The following is a 22,209-nucleotide window of genomic DNA, read 5'->3' on the forward strand; positions in this document are numbered from 1 at the left end:
ATTTTGGTAAGTTAAAAGGTTCAGTAGTTGTGAAGTTATAGACAACTAAAACGTGAACAGGGTCACTTTAACCCAGTGTGTAGGAGATGTTCGAGAAGATAGGTGTGTACTCGAAGGGTTAAATGTGGATTACTTTGACTTAAAAGTGGATTAGTCCGATTTACAATTAGATTAATCCAAATTACTTAAATTGTGTTAAATCATCCTCATTAAAAGTGGATTAGACTAAATCATAGATGACTTACGCTAAATTGCAAGTGGTTTACTTGAATTACTCCTAATGAGCTTGATTACAAGTTGATTAATTTGGATTACATATGGATTATTTCGGCTTAGAAGTGGATTAAAAGTTGATTTCGACGTATTAAATGTGGATTACTTTGGTTTAATAGAGGATTACTCAGATTTACAATAAGTATATTAAACCAAATTACTCAATTGACACCAGGTTATCCGCTTTACAAGTGGATAACACTGCATCATATATGAATTACGCTAGATTACAAATAGTTTACTTAAATTACTCCGAATGATCTTGATTACAAGTTGATTAATCTGGATTACACATGGATTATTTTGACTTGGAAGTGGATTCAAAGTCGATTCGGACGTATTGAAGGTGGATTACTTTGGATTAAAAGTGTATTAATCCGATTTACAAGTATATTAATCCAAATTACTGAAATTACTCAGAATTACATGTGGATTACCATTTCGGATAACCGCGCAGTCCAACGCATAATCAGAATTGTTTCCCCTCGCTTGAATATTTTAAAACAAATAGGAAGAGTGGTCAAAAAGAAGACAAAAATACAGAAAATTATTTATTTAATTAATTAAAGCAGAATAGCGACATATATATGAAGTACTGTCTATATTCATGACTGTAAATAATATTATAACAATGAATTATGCATTAATAGTGATACTGAAGAATGGTTAACTAATTACATTATATATATTACATATATATTATTTACAAATAAATCACCGGTCTTTTAACATATATAAATTGTAAGTGGAAGACAAAAGATATTTATATATTGGTTTGTACGTGATTCTTCGCGGCTCTGACTCTACAGTTCTTAATTACTTTTAAATAAATTTCATATTCTAAGTTTTAACAATTAATTTCCAAGTAAATATTTAGAACAGTCACTGAGTCTGATAAGTAGAATTATTTAAAAATGCCATTTGTACTTTAGGCGTTACGTATATTCCTATTTTTATACATTCGTATGTTACCGGCAAAGTACTTCAAATAATCAATTTTAAAATAAATATTTGTTTACAATCCGGTAACATAGCCATATATCGGTAGTGTCCATTTGATCACCACCTACCTTTTTGCTTTATCCCCACTACCCAAATGTCTTTCATGAAGATCAGGGATCGCCATACGCTGTCACCGAAACTTGCCACGATGTGTTCCTTTGTACTAATGAGGAATAAATAAGAAATATAAAAAAAATTTTATTTTGCAGTTAGTAGATCAGAAATATTACATTCTAAATCTACGTTTTTTGCGATTGAAACAATATATTACTTGTCTTAGTAAGTTTTAAACTACACTGAGAAAACTATATCGCATGAATTACAATATATATCGTAATTCCTGCGCTATATATCGTAATTATCGCATTATAATTGCGCAAAATCGTGATATCGTACATTGCAAGTTTTAACATTATATACCGCATAATTGTGCAATCTATAACGTAAGAATTTAGGTTTATTACGCTATCACATTGTATTTCTACTTTTGTGATCTCGCGAGGGTTCGATTCGGTGAAGATTCACCGGAACAAAAATTAACCTTGCCAGATAAACTTCAAATGAATCGAAGATAATTTCCGATTTTGTAACATTGCCTGGATAATCTTTCATCGTATAATCGCTCCATTTTTATTCGAGGTGCAGAGACAATTACGACACCAGCGCTATCCAGTGTCGTTTAACTTCACTAAATTTGAGAGAAATGGGGATTCCCATCTGTCAGTTACATTTTTCGTCGATGAGTTCAGAATTATTTTCCTAACCTCAGTTGCAGGTCTTAGCTGCAGCAATTTTTTACTTTTTTCTGTGATTGTTTTAAATCTGGTGTCCCGATTTATAGCTCGAACTCACTCATGTTCTGCCTTTTTTTTCCCATTGCTGCTAAGGACGCCGTATAGCAGACGACAGCAACAAAATTTAACTTAATTTTTTTCTATGATATTAGTGCATTATAATATCGTACAAAGCTCCAGAACCTGATTGTACGTTATCATATTTTGCATTCTTTCAATATAGAGTTTTTGCGATATCATTGTGCGATATATTTTTCTCCGCGTAGAGTAAATTATATTAAAAATGATTAAAAATAAATTAGAAAAATTAACCAGGCCGAAATCCGAAATTTTATAAGGACTGTTGAAGAACCTCAAGAATTGATAATTAAGAAAATTTTTAATTAAATTTATTGAAAATAAATTTATTAATGAAAAAATAAGACAAATTCTCAAATTGAAGCCTACAGAATGAGAATATTTAAAAATTAGGCATTGCAAATTGAATACATTTTTATTTCAAAATGAATAAAGCATATTTCGAACTGAACTTTTCCAATTGAAAAACTTAACATTTCAGAATTTCAAAAATAGGAATCATATATAGCAGAATCGCAAAGAAGACGTAAATTTCGAAATAATATTTCTAAATTACTAATTTAAAAATAAAAACATTGTTATATTTCTTACTTTATTCCCTATTAGTACAAAAGAATCCCCCTCCCCCTTCTGGCAAAGGTCAGTGACTGTGTCTGGCAATCCCTCAGCGATCAAATGGGCATCGCCCGCATATGTAAATAAATTATATCTGTAGAATAATTTATGAAGAAACTAGGATTGCTTTGGTGTAATCAATTAACGTAATTCTGTTATTCATTAATAAATACTGCTGGTATGCTAGTTATTAACCTGAGTCTTAAGTCAATGTCAATTGCTATTAATTGACAGCAATAAACGAAGCAATAATTAAAGCAATCGAACTACTCAGCCTCCATGACGAAACCCCTAGAAGAAAAAAAAATGTCAGTTTTTGATGGCATTTTAGATTTGTATTAAATAAAATTATTTCAATAATTGTGATTATGAAGTAACGGTCTTTGAATTTATATTAACTTTTTCCTTTTGTAATTATTGTTGTTTGTGCCGATATTGGAAAAAGTTGATTAAACATGTGATTAAATATGTTTGCCTGAGAATAAAATGGAAAGATATTTTTTTATTTATGTAAGGTTTTTTGCCAACTGAGAATTTATTCGATGATGCAGCATAAAATAATTTCATTAATTGTACTGAAAAGGTGAACCTAAAATCTATCTTGATATTCGAATTTTAAATTACCATTTTCAGCATATCCAATACAATCAAGGCCATCCGAAGTAAAGGTATGGTGTTCAGCACAGGTGCAAACTCCTGGAAAAGGCATTTTGGATTACAAAAATGTATTAAATAAAATTGTCTGTGAGAAAATGAGAATCTTAGATAAAAATCCAATTGAGACAATATATTATCAAATATTTGATATACAAAATTTACTTTTCAATTTGTTTTTCTGGGTTGGAATAAATTAAAATTTTTTTAAAAACATTTTTATTGAGTTTAAAGAGAGGAAATTTTGGTTTTTATTTTTCTTCTGAACTAGAGAAGGAAATTTTTTATTTCAAATCATGCTTATTAATATTTTTATTCAGTTTTCAATCAAATGGAAGGGATTAAATTTTGGTATTTAATTTGTTTCTGAATTGGAAAAGGGAATTTTTTATACCATGATTGGAAGGAAGAAATTTTTGGTTTTCAAATGTTTCCTGAAATAGAAGAAAAAAAATTTGGTATTAAAATTTTTTCTGAATTGGAAGAGGAATTTAAAAAAAAAGATAACAAATATTTATTAATGTTTGTATTGAGTTGAAGGGGACCATATTCTTCATTTTAGACATTTTTCTTATGATAAAAAGTAGGAATTTTTTTGTTCTCAGTAATGAAACAGAATTTTTTTATCTCTAACACTTTTATTGAGCTGGAACGGAGAATTTTTTTATGATTTAATGTAGCGGGTAGTGTCTTTGTTGTCAAACTTTTCCTTATGACGAAAGGAGAACATTTTTTACTCTCAATCTTTTTCTTATTTGGACGAGGGATTTTTTCATTTTTTAACATTTTCATTAAAATGGAAGGGAGAAAATTTTGGTATTTAATTTGTTTCTGAGTTGGAAAAGGGAATTTTTTTTCCAATTTATATCTTAATTGAAAAGAAGAAAATTTTGGCTTTTAATTGTTTTCTGAAGAAATAAAATTTTTGTATTAAAATTGTTTCGGAATCGGAAGAGGAATTTAGAAAAAAGATATAAATTTTTTATTAATGTTTGTATTAAGTTGAAGGGGTTCATATTTTTCATTTTAGACATTTTTTTCTGATAAAAACGAGGAATTTTTTTCTCAGTAATGAAAGAGCATTTTTTATCTTTAACACTTTTATTGAGTTGAGAGGAAGAATTTTTTTTATGATTTGGAGAAGAAAGGTTTTCTTTAATTAAAACATTCTTAATTTTCTAATTAACTAAATAAATCATTCTTAACTAAAACATTCTTGAAAAAAAATGTTTTTAATTCTTAAAATTTGGATAAATATTTAAATTGAGTTGAAGGAGGTCCAATTCTTTATTTTTAACATTATTACTCAAATGAAATGAACGAATTCTTTTAGAATGTTTTTTCTGAATCACAAAAGATAAATTTTTCATTCGTAAAATTTTTATTCAATTGGAAAGGAGGACATTTTGGTATTTAAGTTGTTTCTGCATTGGAAGAGGGCATTTTAAATTTAAATCTATTCCTGAATTTGAATATGTAAATTTTGTATTTTTAATATTTTTATTGGAATGGAAAGAAGGCAATTTTGGTAATTAATTTGTTTTTGAATTGGAAGAGAGACTTTGTTTAATTTTAGAATTTTTTATTATGTTGTAGGGTTTAGATTCTTTATTTTAGATACTTTTATTCTGATTAGATGGAGAAATTGTTTTATTTTTAATCTTTTTTCTGAAATGAAAGAAAAATTTCGTTATTTTAAACATTTTTATTGAGTTTTTTTATTTCTTCTGAATTGGAAGAGAGCAATTTCGTTCCTAATTTATTTCGAAATTAAAGGGGAGATAATCAAACGTTAATCTTAAGCATGGTTTAAAACAGGCATTTTACTATCAAAAATCATGATAAAAAATAAGCTCAACTTTTTTCGAACTTATGGTTCTATTTTTTGTCTTTGAAACAGCTTAGGTATTTTATTTTGAATAACTTCCGGTTAAGAATGGACATATTATTAATTATTTGTAAAAACATGTGTTCACTTTACGATCACTTTAAGCACACTATGTGGTCACTTGACGGACAGTATGGGGTCACTTTATGGACAGTATGTGGTCACCTTACGGTCAGGCAATTACCTAACCGTTGCGTTTACGAGGTCCGATAGGATGGATAGATAGAAAAATAGATAGGTAAATAGATAAATAAATTACAAGAAAAAACTTTTATACCATTAATACAATCGACATTAGTCACAGAACTTGTATTCGAATCCATATTCGTCGGGGTCGTGCACTGATGGTGGTTCTCACAAGACTGATTCAATCCTGGAAAGAACACATTTTGGATAAATATAATCACAAAAAATATACTATCACTGAAAACTTTTTCTTTTTTTCTAATGATTGTTTTAGCGAAAGCTATTTTAACGTTTGCCAAAAATTATTTTACCAATGCTGCAAAAACAAGCCCCTGATCTTCGATGGTATCCTTTGTTACAAGAACACTTTCCATCTTGGCATTTTGCGGACTTAAGGGGGTCCTGGCACTGAGAATCTTCTTGACAAGGTTCGCCAACCTCATCAGCTTTTTTCAGACATTCTTTTTTATCAGCGGACATCACATGAGAGATATCACAAGTGCAATTTCCAAAGCACCTCGAATTTTCGACGACGCATTCCTCATCCCTTGTACATTCCTCTTGTAAGACTAAAAAATATTTTTGAAAATTGGTCAAAGTAGTCGTGGGTCTACAAAAAAGGGTTTCTTGGCCTATTAACACGTTAATAAAGTCGTTCAAATGTTCCACGATTATGTTTTCTCTCCTATCTTTCCCCTATAACATACCCCTTCCACCACATCCCCTCCTTTATTCATCCGCATTACCCTAATAGCCCTCTCCTCACTACCCCTAATTCACCTTCTTATCCTACTTCGCTTCCCTAACTTCTCTAACTTTCTTACACTTCACCTCCCCTAACTCCACCTAATCTTTCCTCACTTCCCTTAGATTTCCTCCACTCACTTCTTTTACTTCCACGCCCCTCACCTATCATCACATGATTTTCCCTCACTTATCCTCTGATCATTTCGCCTTACTTCCCTAACCCTAATTTCCCCTACTCATCATACACCATACTTTCCCTCCCATAATTTCCTCTAACTTATCCAAGTTCCTCTCCCTTAATTTCCCTTTCATTCCTTAACCCCCTCACTTAGTCTACCCCCCATATTCTACTTCACCTCTTTCCGCTTGCCCTTCCATTATTTTTCCTCATGACCCTCCATCATTTCTCCTGTCCCTGATTTCCCCTACTTCCCCTTCCCCTGCTACCATACCATGTTGATTACTATTTCCCCACCTATTTTCTCCGCATACTCTTAACTTTCCCTCTTATCATTTTCCCTCGCCCTAGTTCCCTTCCCCTCCCTTAGTTTCCCTTCAATTCCTCTACCCCTTACACCATTCGTTCACCTGTGCCACATCTCTTACTTCCCTTATTCCAACCTGCTCTCCTATTATTTCCCCTCACTTCCCCACCCTTCATTTCCTCTACCCAACATTTCTCTTACATGCACTTCCCTCACTTTCCCTCACATAATTTTCCCACTCTTACCCTGCCTTCCCACCGTTAATTTCTTTTACTTTCCTTCGCCTTATTTCACTCTAATTCCTCTCCACCTTTACTTACCCTGCCACTTAACTTTCCCTTAGTTATTCTCCCCTCAGTTCACCTTATTAACTAAACACTTGATTTCATTCCCTTTATTCAATTCTCCTGCTTCCTCAACTACCCCCCCCCCATTTTCTTTTCTACATCCTCTTCGCTCCCACGTCATTTCTTCTACTTCCGCACCCCTAACTTTTCCTACTTCTTCTACCGTCATTTCTCCGTACTTAACCTAAAATGTTCTAAAATACACCGCTCTTCAATTGGGAGATTCCATTTTTTGCATCAGTTAAAACAAAAATACGTACATATACTTTTTACACATCGAGTTCTATCAGAACTGGCATGTTGAAGAAGAGGACAGACACAACGTCCAGTCACGCAGAAGGACCTTGATCCCTCCACATAGCAATTTCTATTCGATTGACATAAATCTCCTAATCCTGTAAATTTATTAAATATATAAATATTCAAATTGCTACATTTATTTATATTTTTATTTGAGAATTTTACAAAGTATTTTAGTATATCCTATTAAGGCGGAAACTCCCACACCTCTGGGGGATGTTTTTTGGATATTTAATTGTCTCACATCTCTCATACATGCTATAATGTGAGTAATTTGGGGAGCAAATCATAGTGATAGAATAATCTTGGAAATTGAAACCTATTATTTGACTTGGTTGACTGAGTTTGAGCAGTATCCAATTACATGGCTCGTCTCGCTTACCTGCTGTTTTGTAGCACCTCTCTTCAACAAAGCGTGAAAGAGAGGAACAGTCGCATCTGTTTTCTAAACATTCTGCATCAGCGCCAAACTTTAGTTGACACTGGACATCTTTCTCACAGGGATCTCCCATTCCTCGAGCAACTGCACACGATGTAAGGATCAATTAAAAGTTAATTTTTGAAAAATTCAAACTCTTAATAATTTTAAAATCTTTTCAGAAAAGAGAAACGATACAATTCTAATGAAGAAATAAAATATAATAATGAAGAATAAAGTAGAATAAGATAGTATAAAATAGAGAATATAATAGAGATTACAATTTGGAGTAGAATATAGAATAGAGAAGAAAAGAGAGCCAATAATATACATTAAAGAGAGACAAGAATAGACTATAAAGAACAAAGATTAGAATAGAGAAAAAACTAGAGGAATGAATCAAATATAGTAAACAGAGAGTAGAATCGGGAATAGAATAGAAAATACAATAGAAAATAGAATAGAAAATATAACAGAGAATAATATAAAGAATAGGAAATAGAATAGAAAATAGATTAGAGAATAAACGAGAGAAAGGAATAGACTATTATAGGGAATAGAGAGTAGAATTTGTAATAGAATATAGAATAGAAAATAGAATAGAGAATTAGAGAGTAAAATAGGGAACATAATAGAGAACAGAAATAGAATAGAGAATAGAAAATAGAATAAACAAATGAATAAACTATAGTAAATAGGGAGTAGAATCGGAAATAGCATAGAGAATAAAATAGAAAATGGAACAGAGAGTAGAATAAAGAATATAGGAAATGGAATAGAGAATAGAATAGAAAATGGAACAGAGAATAGAATAAAGTATAGGATATAGAATAGAATAGAGAATAGGGAATAAAAGAGAGAAAATAATAAACTGCAGTGAAAAGAAAGTAGAATCGGAAATAGAATTAAGAATAGAATAGATAATAGACAGTAGATTTGGTAAAAGAATAACAAATAGAAAGTAGAGTGGAGAATAGAATGGAAAAGGGAATAGAAAAGGGAGTATAATAGAAAAGAGACGGGAGTGGAGTAGATAAAACAATAAAGAATAGAGAGTAAAATATGGAATGGAATTCAGAATATAATATTGAATAGAGTAGATAAACGAATAGAGAATAGAATCGGGAATAGAAGAGAGAATAGAATAAAGAATATAAAATAGAATAGAGAGTAGAATAGGGAATAGAATAGAGATTAGCATAGAGATTATAAAAGTATAAAGAATAGAGATTAGACTGGGAATAGAATGGAATATAGAGTAGAATATGTAAAAGAGTAGAGGATACAATAGCCAGTAGAATAGAAAATAAAACATAGAATCAGAGAGTAGAATTGGTAATATAATAGAAAATAGAATATAGAGAAAAGAATAGATTATAGAGTAGAGAATAGAGAATAGAACATAGAACTGAGTGTAGAATAAAACAAATAAGAAAAAGAAACATGGGATAGACAATATATAGAGAATAGAGAGTAAACAGTGGATAGAATAGAGAGTAGGATAGGGAATAGCATAGAGATAAGAATAGGCTATAGAGAACAGAATAGGGAATAGAGTAAACTAGATAATTCAATAGAGAATAGAGAGTAGAATAGGGAATAGCATAGAGAAAAGAATAGACTATAGAGAACCGAACTAGCAGAATAAAGTAGAATAAAATTTATAGCAAAATAGAATGCAATAGAATAGAAGAAAATTAGGTGGACGCAAAATTATTAAAAACCCCAATCTGACACGACGCTTTACGGATCGGGTTGGATTTTAGGTTCGCAACCCAACTCGAAACCCGAAAATTAAAAAAAATTCCAGGATTTTTTGGAAATTTTTAAATTGTACTTTAGGTCAATTTGAGTTTTCGACCCGAAGTTATTTTGCAAATCACTAAATAAAATAGAATAATATAAAATAATATAAAATGAAATATAAAAAAACAGAGTGAAATAAAATAATAAAGTAATATAATAAAATTTCAATTAAAAATTATTAACCAATTTGGATTGCACGAACTTTAATAAACTAAATCTATTTAAAACTCACTTCGTAAACACCTGATGTGGGTGCGATTTCTGTCAAGGACGTAATTATCTTTGCAATAACAAAACTCAACCCGGCAGTAGGCATTTTCTACACAGTTGCTGTCATATTGACAGGGAGTTGAAATTCCTGAAATCAATTATTAACAAAACGATAAGGGCCTAATTAGAATTAAACAAATACAATTATCAATACATAAAATAATATTACAAAATAAATCTTTTAGAATAATTAGGTTAATAGTATATTATTAACTAATTAAGTAAAATAATCTAGAACTTCATGAGTAGACTTTAAAAAGCGTGAACAAATTTAAAAATGCTTATTTTTCAGTAACTTAGATTCAAGACCTTCCAAGTTTTAACTCAATCATTTTGAAACTTTCCAATTAGAAATCATATGATTTCTAAATATTATAAAAGAATTTCATTTCTGAGGCCTTGAGAATAAATTGGAAAGGTTATGAAAAACTGTTGGGAAACTTTAGTAGAAAAATACGTCATTGGTATTAACAGAGTTATTAATCTAAATATAGATAGTAGTTAAAAAATAATGTCCCACAAAATAATATTCTTCTGATCTTTAATTCTCCATTATATAAAGTTTGGTAAATTCATAAATTGAAATTTAACAAAATGATAATTTAAAAAAACGTTCACGTTTGAGAACTTGAATTTTTTGTGCTATAAACAAATAAGAAATTTTTCATGTTTTTTCAAGAACTAAATTCTTAACCATATATTACGTATCGAAGTATCTTCTTGGATTGACTAAACTCTCGAAAATTAGTAAAATTAAAAATTTAGTTTTGTTAAAAATAAATTTAGCTAAAGATTAGAAAATTTCTAAACTTTAACTATTTATAATTAATTAATTTAAATTATTTACAACAAAGCTAAATTTTAAGTGTTGAAAATGTTAAATTTGTTAACTTAAATTATTTATAACATAGTTTAATGTAGAGTTTTAAAATTTGTCTATATGTCAGTAAGTTTAAGAAATTACTTTCATATCTACTAAATAGCAAAGAATTTTTTGTATGTGAAAAAAAATGAAAATCGTTTATACCTTTGTTTAATTTGTTTATAGTAATAAAAATGTACGATAAACAAATTATCTGCTTCTTTGGTATTCTCAAAATGTACTTGAAGTTGATTGCAAATATATCTAAGTTTGGTATATATGTTAGATATAATAATTTATTAAATTAATGAATCGTAACATTTAAGATTTAAAAATGTGTTATTATGGAATTTTAAATTGTTTATGTATTTAGTATTAGAAAAAAATCTAGATAGGTGAAAGTGTGTTCTGAGCGCGTGCATTCAATGCTAATAATTAATAGAATAATTAATTAATTCTTTGTTTCTCATAACTTTGATAGGTCATTAGAGATGTTTGGCTGATTGTACATTTCCATAACTACTGCATACTGTATGTAAATATTTATTTTGAAGAATAATACTCAGTGTAACATAAGAGCTGTTAAAAATTATTTTTATGATTTGTATTCTACTAAATATTAATATAATCAAAATGTAAGAAAATAAGAATTTCTAGAATATTGAACATCTCAAGTAAAAATATGGCATTCTCGACAAAACAAATAAAATTTTTAACCAAATAGTTGAATTTTCAACCAAATAGAAGAAATTTCTATAAAGAATATTTATTTTCTACAAAAAGACAAATTTTCAACAAAGAAGTTAAATTTTCGACTAAAGAGATTAATTTTCAAATTATCTAATAAATCTTTAACAGCAATTGTTAAATTTTCACGTCAAAAAAATGAATTCACATTAAAAAACGAATTTTTAAATAAAATAGTTACATTTCCAAAAAAGGTGAAATTTTAACTAAAATTATGAAGTTTTAAATGAAAAAAGTGGAATTCAACCGGAAAAGACACATTTTCAACAAAATAGTTGAATCCTTAATCAAAACAGATTAATTTTGTACCAAGCAGTTGAATTTTTAACCAAAAAATGATGATTATTCAACCAGAAAGATTAATTTTTCACTAAAAAGACAAATTTTAAATAACGTGATGAATTTTCAACCAGAAAAGACTAATTTTCAAAATAAAATAACAATTTTTCACCAAAAATTGAATATCTATAGTTTCAACGAAAAAAAAATTAATAAAAGAAAACAATTAATTTTTAGTGAAATTTTCGAATTTTTAACCAAAGAGATAAATTTTCAACTAAGCTTATGAATCTTAAAAAAATTATTTTACAAAAAAAGAGTTCAAAATTCAACCAAATAGTTGAGTTTTCAAGCAAAAAGTTGATTTTTTAATCAAGAAGATTATTTTTCTAAAAAAGATGAATTCTGACTAAGAACTTCAATTTTCAAATAAGAAAGATGCACTTTTTCAACCAAGAATTTTAAACTTAAACAGATCAATTTTTAACCGAAAATAGAATAGTTAAATTTTCAATTGAAAAAATTAACTTTTCGACACAATAAAAAAACGAATTTTCAATAGAATAGTTACATTTTCAACCAAAGAACTGGATCTTCTACAAAATAATTAAATTTTTAACCAAATAATAGATTTTTTAATCATAAAGGTCCAAGTTTGAACCAAGAAAATGAATTTTCTACCAAAAATACGTATTTTAAACAAGCAGAGATCAATTTTCTATTGAAAATCTTAGTTTTTAACCAAAAATGGACAAATTACTTTTCAGTGAAGAAAGTTAATTCTGAAAAAAGATGCAATTTTTCAATAAAATACTTGAATTTTAGAATGAAATATCCATTTTAACCAAAAAGAGAATGGTTCATTTTTAGTTTAAAAAATTAAATTTTCAACAAAATAGTTTCATTTGTAAACGAAAGAGATGGATCTTCAACTAAAAAAAAAAACGCTTTAAAAAGTAGTTGCATGTGTGTAATATGAGCACGCTCCAATATTAATATTTATATTGCATTATAATAATGTTAATATTAACATTTAATAGATTTTTTTAAAATATTTAAAATTTTCCCGCCTTAATATTTATAACTTTCGAAACTTTTTATTTGGCCAACGTTTCATGAAACTTTACAACCCCAATCATATAAGTAAAAATATTCCCTTCCAATTATGCCTGACTGACACCTTCTGTAACCACTTACTCTTTCAACATTTTAAATTAAAAAACAAGGAAAATTCTTGATTAAACTTTTAAATAAAACTTCAAACCAAAGAAAGAAGAAATTTTAAACTAAACAGTTATTTTCCAACTAAAGAGACGAATTTTCAACTGAAATTATGTATCTTCCACCTCAACAAATACATTTTTAACAAAGTAATAAAGCGTTCAACCAGGTAGTTGATTTTCCAACAAAAAAAGTCAAATTTGATATTTCTGCGAAAAATGGTTTAATTAAAAAAAAATCACAGCGGAGCTAGACAGCATTCTTTTCACATTCTTAATATTAATCAATATTTAATAACATTGATTTAGACCAGTAGATAAAAAAATTAACATCTACAATTATTAACTAATTTCCCTGGTCAAGAAACCTACACCAATAATAAAAAATGTCAGTAAAATAGTAGAATCTTTAACCAAAACAGTTTAATTTACAAGAAAGCCGTTGCATTTTTACCAAAAAAGATCAAATTTTTATTAAAGTAGTAGAATTTTTCACTAAAAAAGATTTGCAGTTCAAGAAGAAAAGAAAAATATAATCAAACTGTTGAATCTTCTACAAAACAGTTAAATTTTTAATCAATAGTTAAATTTTCAATCCAGAAAAAAAGTTCAACAAAACGATTGAATTTTTAACAAAAAACTAGCTTTTTTATGCAATTGTTAAATTTTCATTTAAACAATTAAATTTGTTACACCAAAGAGATGCATTTTTGGCCAAAAAAGGTCAAATTTCTACCCAAAGAGACGAATTTTCAAACAAGATGCAATTTTCAACAGGAAAAGATGACTTTTTTATCAAAAGTATTGCATGTTTATCAAAATAATTAAATTTTAAACAAAAAATCGAGTTTCCAGTCAAGAAATGACAGAATTTCAACCAAACAGTTAAATTTTATACAAGTAAATTAATTTTTCACCACGAAGATGACTTTTTTTATCAAAAGTAAAAATCTTCAAGAAACAAGTTACATTTTCGATCAAAGAGATTAATTTTCAAATTATATGAAGAATATTTAACGGGAATAGTTAAATATAGAGTGAAAAAATTAATTTATCACCAAACAGAAACAATTTTTAAGCAAAATAGTTACGTTACCAAAAAGATAAAATCTCAATAAAAAATGTAAAATTTGATATGTCAGCCAAAACAGGTTTTAAATTTAAGAAACAAAAAACATTAGAATTTTTAATAAAGACGGATGCATTTTCAACCAAGAGACTAAGTTTTCTCTATAAAGACGAATTTGAAATAAAATGCATGAATTTTCAACCACAAAAGATTATTTTCAAATTTTTAATCGAAGAGATGAAGTTTTAACCAAATAGTTAAATTTGGCATCCAACTAGACGAATTTTGCACAAAAAATTTGAATTTTTAACAAATAAATGACTACTTAACAACATTTTTGCATTTTTATCAAAATAATTAAATTTTAAACCAAATAATTAAATTTGTGACAAAAAAAATGCTCAATATTTTGTTTAAAAGTAATATATAGATTTACAGTATAATAGTTTAAATAAACACTGAACTTAATTTTTAATAATTTGAAAATATTACGTTAAACAACTGAAAACTTCTTAGAAAAAAAGGTAAGTTACGACTACACTTTTTGATTTCAGACTAAGCTGGACTGCACAAAATGTGTTTGTCGGACTGCAACACTTGATCCACTGAGCTGAAGTTAGTTTAAATAACAAAAAATGTTATTAACTTAACCGGTCAAACGTGGAGCATTATTATTTTTATTTATAATTTATATTACATAAAATTAAAACTTTAAAAATTAAAATTTTTATTTGTGCTCCGAGTTATTGATTATTCACTGTAGGTTGCATTATCCACTGTAGGGAGGGTTCCCCCATATAGAACATAAGTTAAATGCGTATCTTTACTAAATGCGCAATTTATTTGGTATTTATAACCAAGCGCGTGTGTAACCTTGACATATCTACGTTTTTTTCAATTAGAATTAATAAAAAGAATTTATCATACACAAAACCCTTGTTCAAAAAAATGAAACTATCATATAAAAACACTAGTTCTCCATCATTTTTTCTAAACACATTAATATTTTAATAAAAATTATAAAATAAAAAATATAAAGTCAACGTAAAAATGTGTAAATACGAAATGACTTACGATCTGAACACTTGGCAATTAAATACATGAATGAGTAAACCGATGCAGCTTGAATGGGGATGATGAATAGAAAAATCTTGAAAAAACTCGTCACCATCACTGAACATCGTTTCTCAGTATAAACTGGAAACGATTTCTCCTTTCAAATGAAAAAAGGAAAGTCAAGGTGGGACAAATTTTTTAATCCTTGATTTTTTTCTTTTTTTTAAAGTGAAAATGAAGAGTGAATCGACTTTGGTTGTTAACGCGTAACTGCGTCGCGCATCGAGGCCGACGCGACTAGCTCGAGTTCAAATGAGGCGCGTTACGCAATAAGAGACGAAGGAGGCAAAGGTTCCAGCGGTACTATAGGTACCAGCGCAGAGTTCAGTTTCTGAGTCCACCGGGACACCGAGACTCCCACAAGGCCCTTTCTCCCCTCCGAGAAAAAAATTACATCACAAATTATTACAAAGAGGCCGACCGGGGTCTTTGTATCAAGAATCACGGACATTACTTTTTTATGTAGAGCGTCAGAACCGAATTACACCATAACTCGGGCGGAAATAAAGCTAGGTACTTAATAAAAAAAACTGTTAGGAAGTTTGTGCGGTCTTACGTCGACTGATTGCTAGTAGAGATATTTCTAACTGTCCATTTTCATTAAAAAAAAAAAAACTATTTTCAAGTTGATGAGAAGAATTCCTGAAAATAAAATCAAGAATCTAACGACCAAATTTGGACAACCATCTAATTGTCCAAATTTGGTCGTTAGATTCTTCATTTTATTTTCAGGAATTCTTCTAATCAACTTCATTATTGGACGTTAAAAAAGGGGTTCAAGTTGGATTTTTATCTTATTTAAATATCCTAAATTTTAAAACTACTTTCAACCAACTATTTCAATTTTTAACCAAAAAAATGAATTTGTAACTAACATGATGAACTATGACAAGAAAACCTAGTTTGTAACAAAATAGTTAAGTTTTCAACATAAAAAAAAAGGTTCTTAGAAAAAAATCTCAAAAACGTTACTTTTCAACCAGATAATGGTTTTAAACTAAAATAATGATTATCTAACAAAAAAAATGTTTCAAGCAAATAGTTGAATTGCCAAACAAAAAGATTAATTTTCTACAAAGAAAGATACATTTTTTAAAAATGACACAAATTTTTAACTGGAAATAAATCATTTTTCAAGCATAAAAGCAACAGTTAAATTTTCAGTTAAAAATATTCGTGTTAAATTTAAAAAAGTATTCATAAAAATAATTTAATTTTTAAGCAAAAAACTGCATCTTTAACTAAAATTATGAACTCTAAACAAAAAAATTAATTTGTAAACAAAAAGATAAATCTTCAACATTAAACATTAACTTTTTACCAGAGAAAATAAAGTTTTCCATAAAAAAAACATCACGTAAGGCTATGTGATGAGAGGGTCACGTGACTAGATTTCTACCTTACCGCCACTTTTTTTATTTCCCAACTTATTTTCACATGAAGCGCCGCATCGGGTTGAAAATAATTTTATTAATTTATTAATTATTCTAAATTTTCCACTCGATGTGGCGCTTCGTGTGAAAATAAGTTGGGAAATCAAAAAAGTGGCGGTAAGGTAGGAATCCGGTCACGTGACCCACTCTTTATATGACCTTTAATCGCTAAAATGAGAAACTCTAAGAAAAATATTAATTTGTAAGTAAATTTAGTTGAATTTTCAAAACAAAAAATTGAGTTTCCACAAAAAAAGAATAATTTTTCACAAACTACATGAATTTTTAACTAAAAAAAATTATTTGTCAACCAGAAATGGAATAATTAGCTTCAAGTTAATAAAATTAATTTTCAATTGAAAAAAAGTATTTTCGACGAAATATTTCAATTTTTAACTAAAGAAATAAATTTTTCACTAAAACGATGAACTCTAACAAAAAAATTAATTTGTAACCATATAGTTGAATTTTTCACACAAAAGGTTAATTTTTCACACAAAACATCACTTCTCAACCAATTTTTTTGTATCTAAAATGATAAATATCTAACGAATAAAATTAGTGTTGAAGCAAATAGTTGTGTTTCTCACCAAAAAGATTAATTTTCTACCAAAGAAGGCCAGTTTCCCACAAATACAATAATAATAAAATTACAATAAAATACAAGCATTTTCACCTAAAAAAAATTTTAATAAAAAATGGAGTAGCTACATTTTTGGTTTAAAAAAATTAATTTTCAATAAAAAAGAAACAAATTTTTCTAAATAGTTCAATTTTCAACTGCGGTTTTTGTATCAATAATCACCGACATTGTTTTTTTAAGTAGAGCATCAAAGCTTAACAAAAACACTGTAAGCTTATGAAATTCCAGGTCAACTGAAAAAGACGAATTTAAACAAAATTAAATCAATTTTCAACTAAAAAAATCAGTTTTTCTTTAGCAAAATTAGAATAATTAGATTTTTAGTTTACCTGAATTTACAACTTTAACAAATAATTTTTCAATCATAAATGCAATAGTAGTAACATTTTTAGTTAAAAACATTCATTTTCAATTTAAAAAGCGAATTTTCAAAAAGCAGTTCAATGTTCAACCAAAAAAATTAATTTTTATTTAAAAGGATGAAACCTGACAAAACAATACATTTTTAAACAAAAAATAGTTGAATTTCCAACACAAAAGATTAATTTTTCACCAAAAAAAGACCAATACACAAAATGCATGAATTTAAAAAATATATATATCAAACAAAAATGGAATAGTAACATTATAGTGAAAGAACATTAATTTTTAATTTAAAAAAGACTTTCAATCCAGGAAATACATTTTTTACTAAAGTGATTAATTTCTAACAGAAAAAAAGAAATTTGTAACCAAATAGTTGAATTTTCAAACAAAATTTGATTAAAATTTCAGTTAAAATTTTATGTTATAAATTAGGCTTGGTAATAATTTTGTTCCCTACTTCATTGATATTTCTTGATTTTTGATTTTCTCAGAATAGAAAAAATGTCGAAATACTAATTGTTCTTATTAAGCGTTCGTATATATCTCGGAAGTATGTTTTTATTTTTGTAAAAAATTGAAAATTTAATTTTTAATTTCTTACCGAAAGCTTTGTTTTGAACCTGAAACATTGTAACATCAAAATTCTTAGACAATTTACTCTAAATTGGGTATGAACTTTTGGACATCAAATAATTTCAACCGCATTCAAAAGCTCTATATTTGAGGATTAAGTTTTAATATCTATTGAAACTGATGGTTTCATATTTTTTCCGCAATCTGCAGCCAAGCCTATTCTAATTTGTGGTTAGTGTCACTTTCTGATTATCAACTGACACATATATTATATCGAAACAGGACAACTTTTTATAATTAAATTTTCATGGGCTTGAATAAGCAATGCGTCATCTCGCAAGTGGATTTTTGTCTTATCTTTAAATTGCAGTGTTGGTTATGCAGGATGTTTTTTAGCTCTCCTGATAAATTATGATGAGTAATGACAATAGGGGTAGGCGTGAGTGGAAACAGCCCTACCCTTTTTCCATTAGCCTAACAAACCCTTCATAGTGTGCAGACAAGTATCAATTATTTTTGATATACGTCTTTTGGTGGAGCAGTAAAAATACAAAAATATCCAAATTTCACCAACGTTTATATTCATCATGTAAAAAGTTCAAATAAAACCATATCACATTTTTTTAGTAATGGAAGAAGAGTAGGTATGAGTGGAAACACAGCCCTACCCCTTTTCCAGCAACCTGGCGCTTACCTCTTGTCGAGTAGCTTCTCTTTTCATTTTGTGAAAAGTAAAAATATAACAATATCCCATTTTTAGCAACCTTTCTTTTGATTGCGTAAAAAGTGCAAATAATACCAGATCACATTTTTAGTAATGGATAAAAGATATACGTGAGTGAACTCACAGCCCTATCCCTTTTCCAGTAACCAAACACACCCTTAACCCTTTTCCATTAACTTTTCTTTTTATTATATAAAATCCAAAAATACAAAAATATCCCATTTCCAGTAACTTTTTTTTCAATTTTGTTTAGAAATTATTATTTAAAGTACCGTGACCAAGTCACGGTTTTTAAAAAGAATCTTCCACTTTTTAGCCAGGTTTTTATTAGAGTGACATTCATTAATGTTGACAAACATAATTGTTGACACGAATTAGCATTATTGTTAATGATATTCTTCTGGAACTGTATGCTAGAAATTGCGGGTTTTTCTCAAATTTTCAAGTTTTCGTTCACTTTTGACTTAATATAAGTTAATATTTAATTTAATTTAGCAAGAATAATTCTTAAAACAAAACGCCATTATTTATAGCTCTCTTCTTCTAAATAAAGTTAACGAAAATAATAGTTTCAACAATTTATTTTTATTGCTAATAATAATATTTTTCACTTGTAGTGACTTAATAATTAAGAAAATTCAAAAAATTAATTTTTTAAACAATTTATTATTTTTTATAACTTTATTCATCTGTATTAATGCCAGATAGTTGCAGTTGCTTCTGCAATTTTTAACTTTTTGTTCACTTTTCACTTAGTGAGGTAACAACTGGTGCAAGTTAACAAAAATAACTGTTTGAACAATTTATTATTGTTTACAACTATCTTCTCTTAGATAAGTATCTACTGAAAGCCTTTTTGTTTAAATCAGTACTAATATTTATTATTTCTTCCTAACTTGTATTAATTATTAACTAACTAAGTAAAAAGTTCACAAAAAGTTTAAAAATTCAGAAAAAAAGAAATTCTCTAGTAATTATATCTAAGAAAAGATAATTATAAACAATAAGAAATTGTTTAAAAATTATATTTGTCGAATTACATTAATTATTACTTTAATAATAAAATGAAAACCTGACACAAAATGTAAATTATCAGAAAAAGCCGCAACTATCTCGCATGGCTGTAGGAAAGGATACGTTTTAACAATAATATTTTGTTTAAACAATTCTGTTTGTTAGCGTTCAATAATTATTATTAAACTTTCAGTTAAAAATGAACACAAAGTCGAATATTTCAGACAAAACCGCAACTTTTTAACTTTATTCAAATATACTATTACTTAAATTAATAATAAATTTTTCAACCAATTAATTATTTATCAAATTCTAATTGAAAGGTTGAAAAATGTTGTAAAAACTGCAGTTTTCCAGCAGTATTCTAAGAGAATATTATTAACATTAATAATAAATTGTTTAAACTCTTACACTTGTTAAGAACAATTAAGTATTACCTCCCTATAATTGAAAATCGGACAAAAAGTGGAGATTTTTTGAAAAAACCGCGACTTTCTAAGTCTAATCTTAAGAGAAAAATTTTTAAAACAATAATAAGTTGCATAAACAATTTATAAAATGGCTAATTATGATCTTAAAGTAGTATTTCATGTATGAAACAAAATTTTCATTTAAAGGACCACAAAAAAAATCATAATTAGCGCCAAAAACTCGCAAAATCCCTTTTTAACTTATGGTTTTTGTTTGGAAATCTATAAAACAGATTTATGGGGATAATTATAAAAAAGTAATATTTTATTCGTATTTCATAGCTAATTATGAACAGAAATGCCGAGTTCAATCCAATTGAGCTTATATTGAAGAATCTAAATAAAATTTACAAAACTCTCTTTTTCTGATGGGAAATACTAAATATTCAATATTAATTTTTTAACTGTTGCATTTTTGGCAAACGAAATGAAATTTCAAACTAAAAAAATATTCTTTAAGTAAAAAAATAAATCTTCAACAAAAAATTATATCTTAAGAAAGTGATTCAATAAATCATTTAAACAAAATAGTTGAATACTCAAGCAAAGAAGATTAAATTAACAAAAAATGGCATTTTCGTAAAAAAATAAATTCCTACTAAAACAGATGATTTTTTAAATCAAAAAGATAAAAAAATAGTTGAATTTTATGTTTAAAAAAATGTCCGTTGATATTTCAAGATCAAAATATGAATTTCTTAAAAAAAAAGTTTTTACGAAAAAAATTAAATGTTCAATCAAAAATCCAAAAAGACTAATTTTCTGAACTAAAAAAGATGAATTTCTAACGAAATAGTCGAATTCTCTACCAAATAGTTGTATTTATCTAAGAAAGATAAAATTTGTACTAAAAGAGATGAGTTAAAAAATACACCTTTTTTAAGTTGAATTTTTACCCATAAAATATTTCAATTCATTTTTCAACAACAAAATATAAATTTTGAACAAAAGGTATGACTTTTTAACACAATAGTTTAATTCTAAACAAACAGTTGCATTTTCGTCAAAAAAAAAAGATGAAACTTTGCTTAAAGCAGATGAATTTTTAATAAAAAAATATAAACAAATTTTCTGAAAAATAGTTAAATTTTCATACAGAAAAGATTTCAGATCTATTTTCAACACAATAATATTAAATTTAAACAGAAAGTTAAATTTTAAAGAAATAGTTAATGTTTTAACAAAACAGCAGAATTTTTTTACCTAGGAGTATGATGTTTTAATAAGATTGTTAAATTTTCAATCGAAAAGTTGCATTTTTGTCCAAGAAAAATTAAAATTCTACTAAAACAGGTGAACTTTTAATCAAAATTACAAATTAAAAAAAATAGATTTGATCTTTCATCCTAAAAGATTTCAGTTACTTTTTCAACAGCTGAATATGAATTTTAAACAAAAAGTATGACTTTTTAACAAAATAGTTTAATTTTCAACCAAAAGGAAACGATAATCGATGATAAGGGATTTGAGTCTATATTAATTGAATCCACATATTGGGCAGGTAATTTCAAGCATGAAATATTTGAACTCAAATAGTAGAACATGATAATAGTTTAAGACTGAATTGAAACTTTCTGAAACGCGCCAATTTTTGACCAGGGCTTTGACGCACATTTTTTTTTTAAATCGCTTTTTCTACAATTCAATAGAGCTATCAATGGCTAAAAAGTGCTTTTTTTCTCTTAAATTCAAAAATTAAACAGTTACGCAACTTTTTATGTGTAAATCTTGAAGCTTTCTGGTGCGCGCCGATCTTTGACCAGGGCTTTCTCGCACATGGTTATCTTTTTTAAAGCGCTCTTTTTGCAATTCAATAGAGCTACCAATAGC

The 22,209-nt window shown here is 27.6% G+C and overlaps 1 protein-coding gene across 3 annotated transcripts in view; it reads right to left on the reverse strand.

Moving 5' to 3' along the window:
* Positions 1-2,539: 2,539 nt before the first annotated feature.
* The window catches only part of LOC117174649 (tenascin-like), a 26,968-nt gene continuing 7,298 nt past the window's right edge, over positions 2,540-22,209 (reverse strand). For 2 of the 3 annotated variants that reach the window (XM_033363929.1, XM_033363931.1), the window contains exons 2-8: positions 9,826-9,951; positions 7,752-7,892; positions 7,330-7,464; positions 5,802-6,059; positions 5,582-5,677; positions 3,387-3,458; positions 2,540-3,053 (exon numbers count right to left, since the gene is read on the reverse strand). In XM_033363929.1, coding sequence (XP_033219820.1) covers positions 2,986-3,053; positions 3,387-3,458; positions 5,582-5,677; positions 5,802-6,059; positions 7,330-7,464; positions 7,752-7,892; positions 9,826-9,951 — 896 coding nt within the window. In that variant the 3' untranslated portion in view covers positions 2,540-2,985. Of the gene's footprint in view, positions 3,054-3,386; positions 3,459-5,581; positions 5,678-5,801; positions 6,060-7,329; positions 7,465-7,751; positions 7,893-9,825; positions 9,952-15,114; positions 15,367-22,209 lie in introns of those variants that run through there. The other variant, XM_033363928.1, reaches the window with a different exon arrangement.

The sequence above is a fragment of the Belonocnema kinseyi genome, chromosome 6, assembly GCF_010883055.1.
Source record: "Belonocnema kinseyi isolate 2016_QV_RU_SX_M_011 chromosome 6, B_treatae_v1, whole genome shotgun sequence".
In the NCBI taxonomy this organism is placed as follows: Eukaryota; Metazoa; Arthropoda; class Insecta; order Hymenoptera; family Cynipidae; genus Belonocnema; species Belonocnema kinseyi.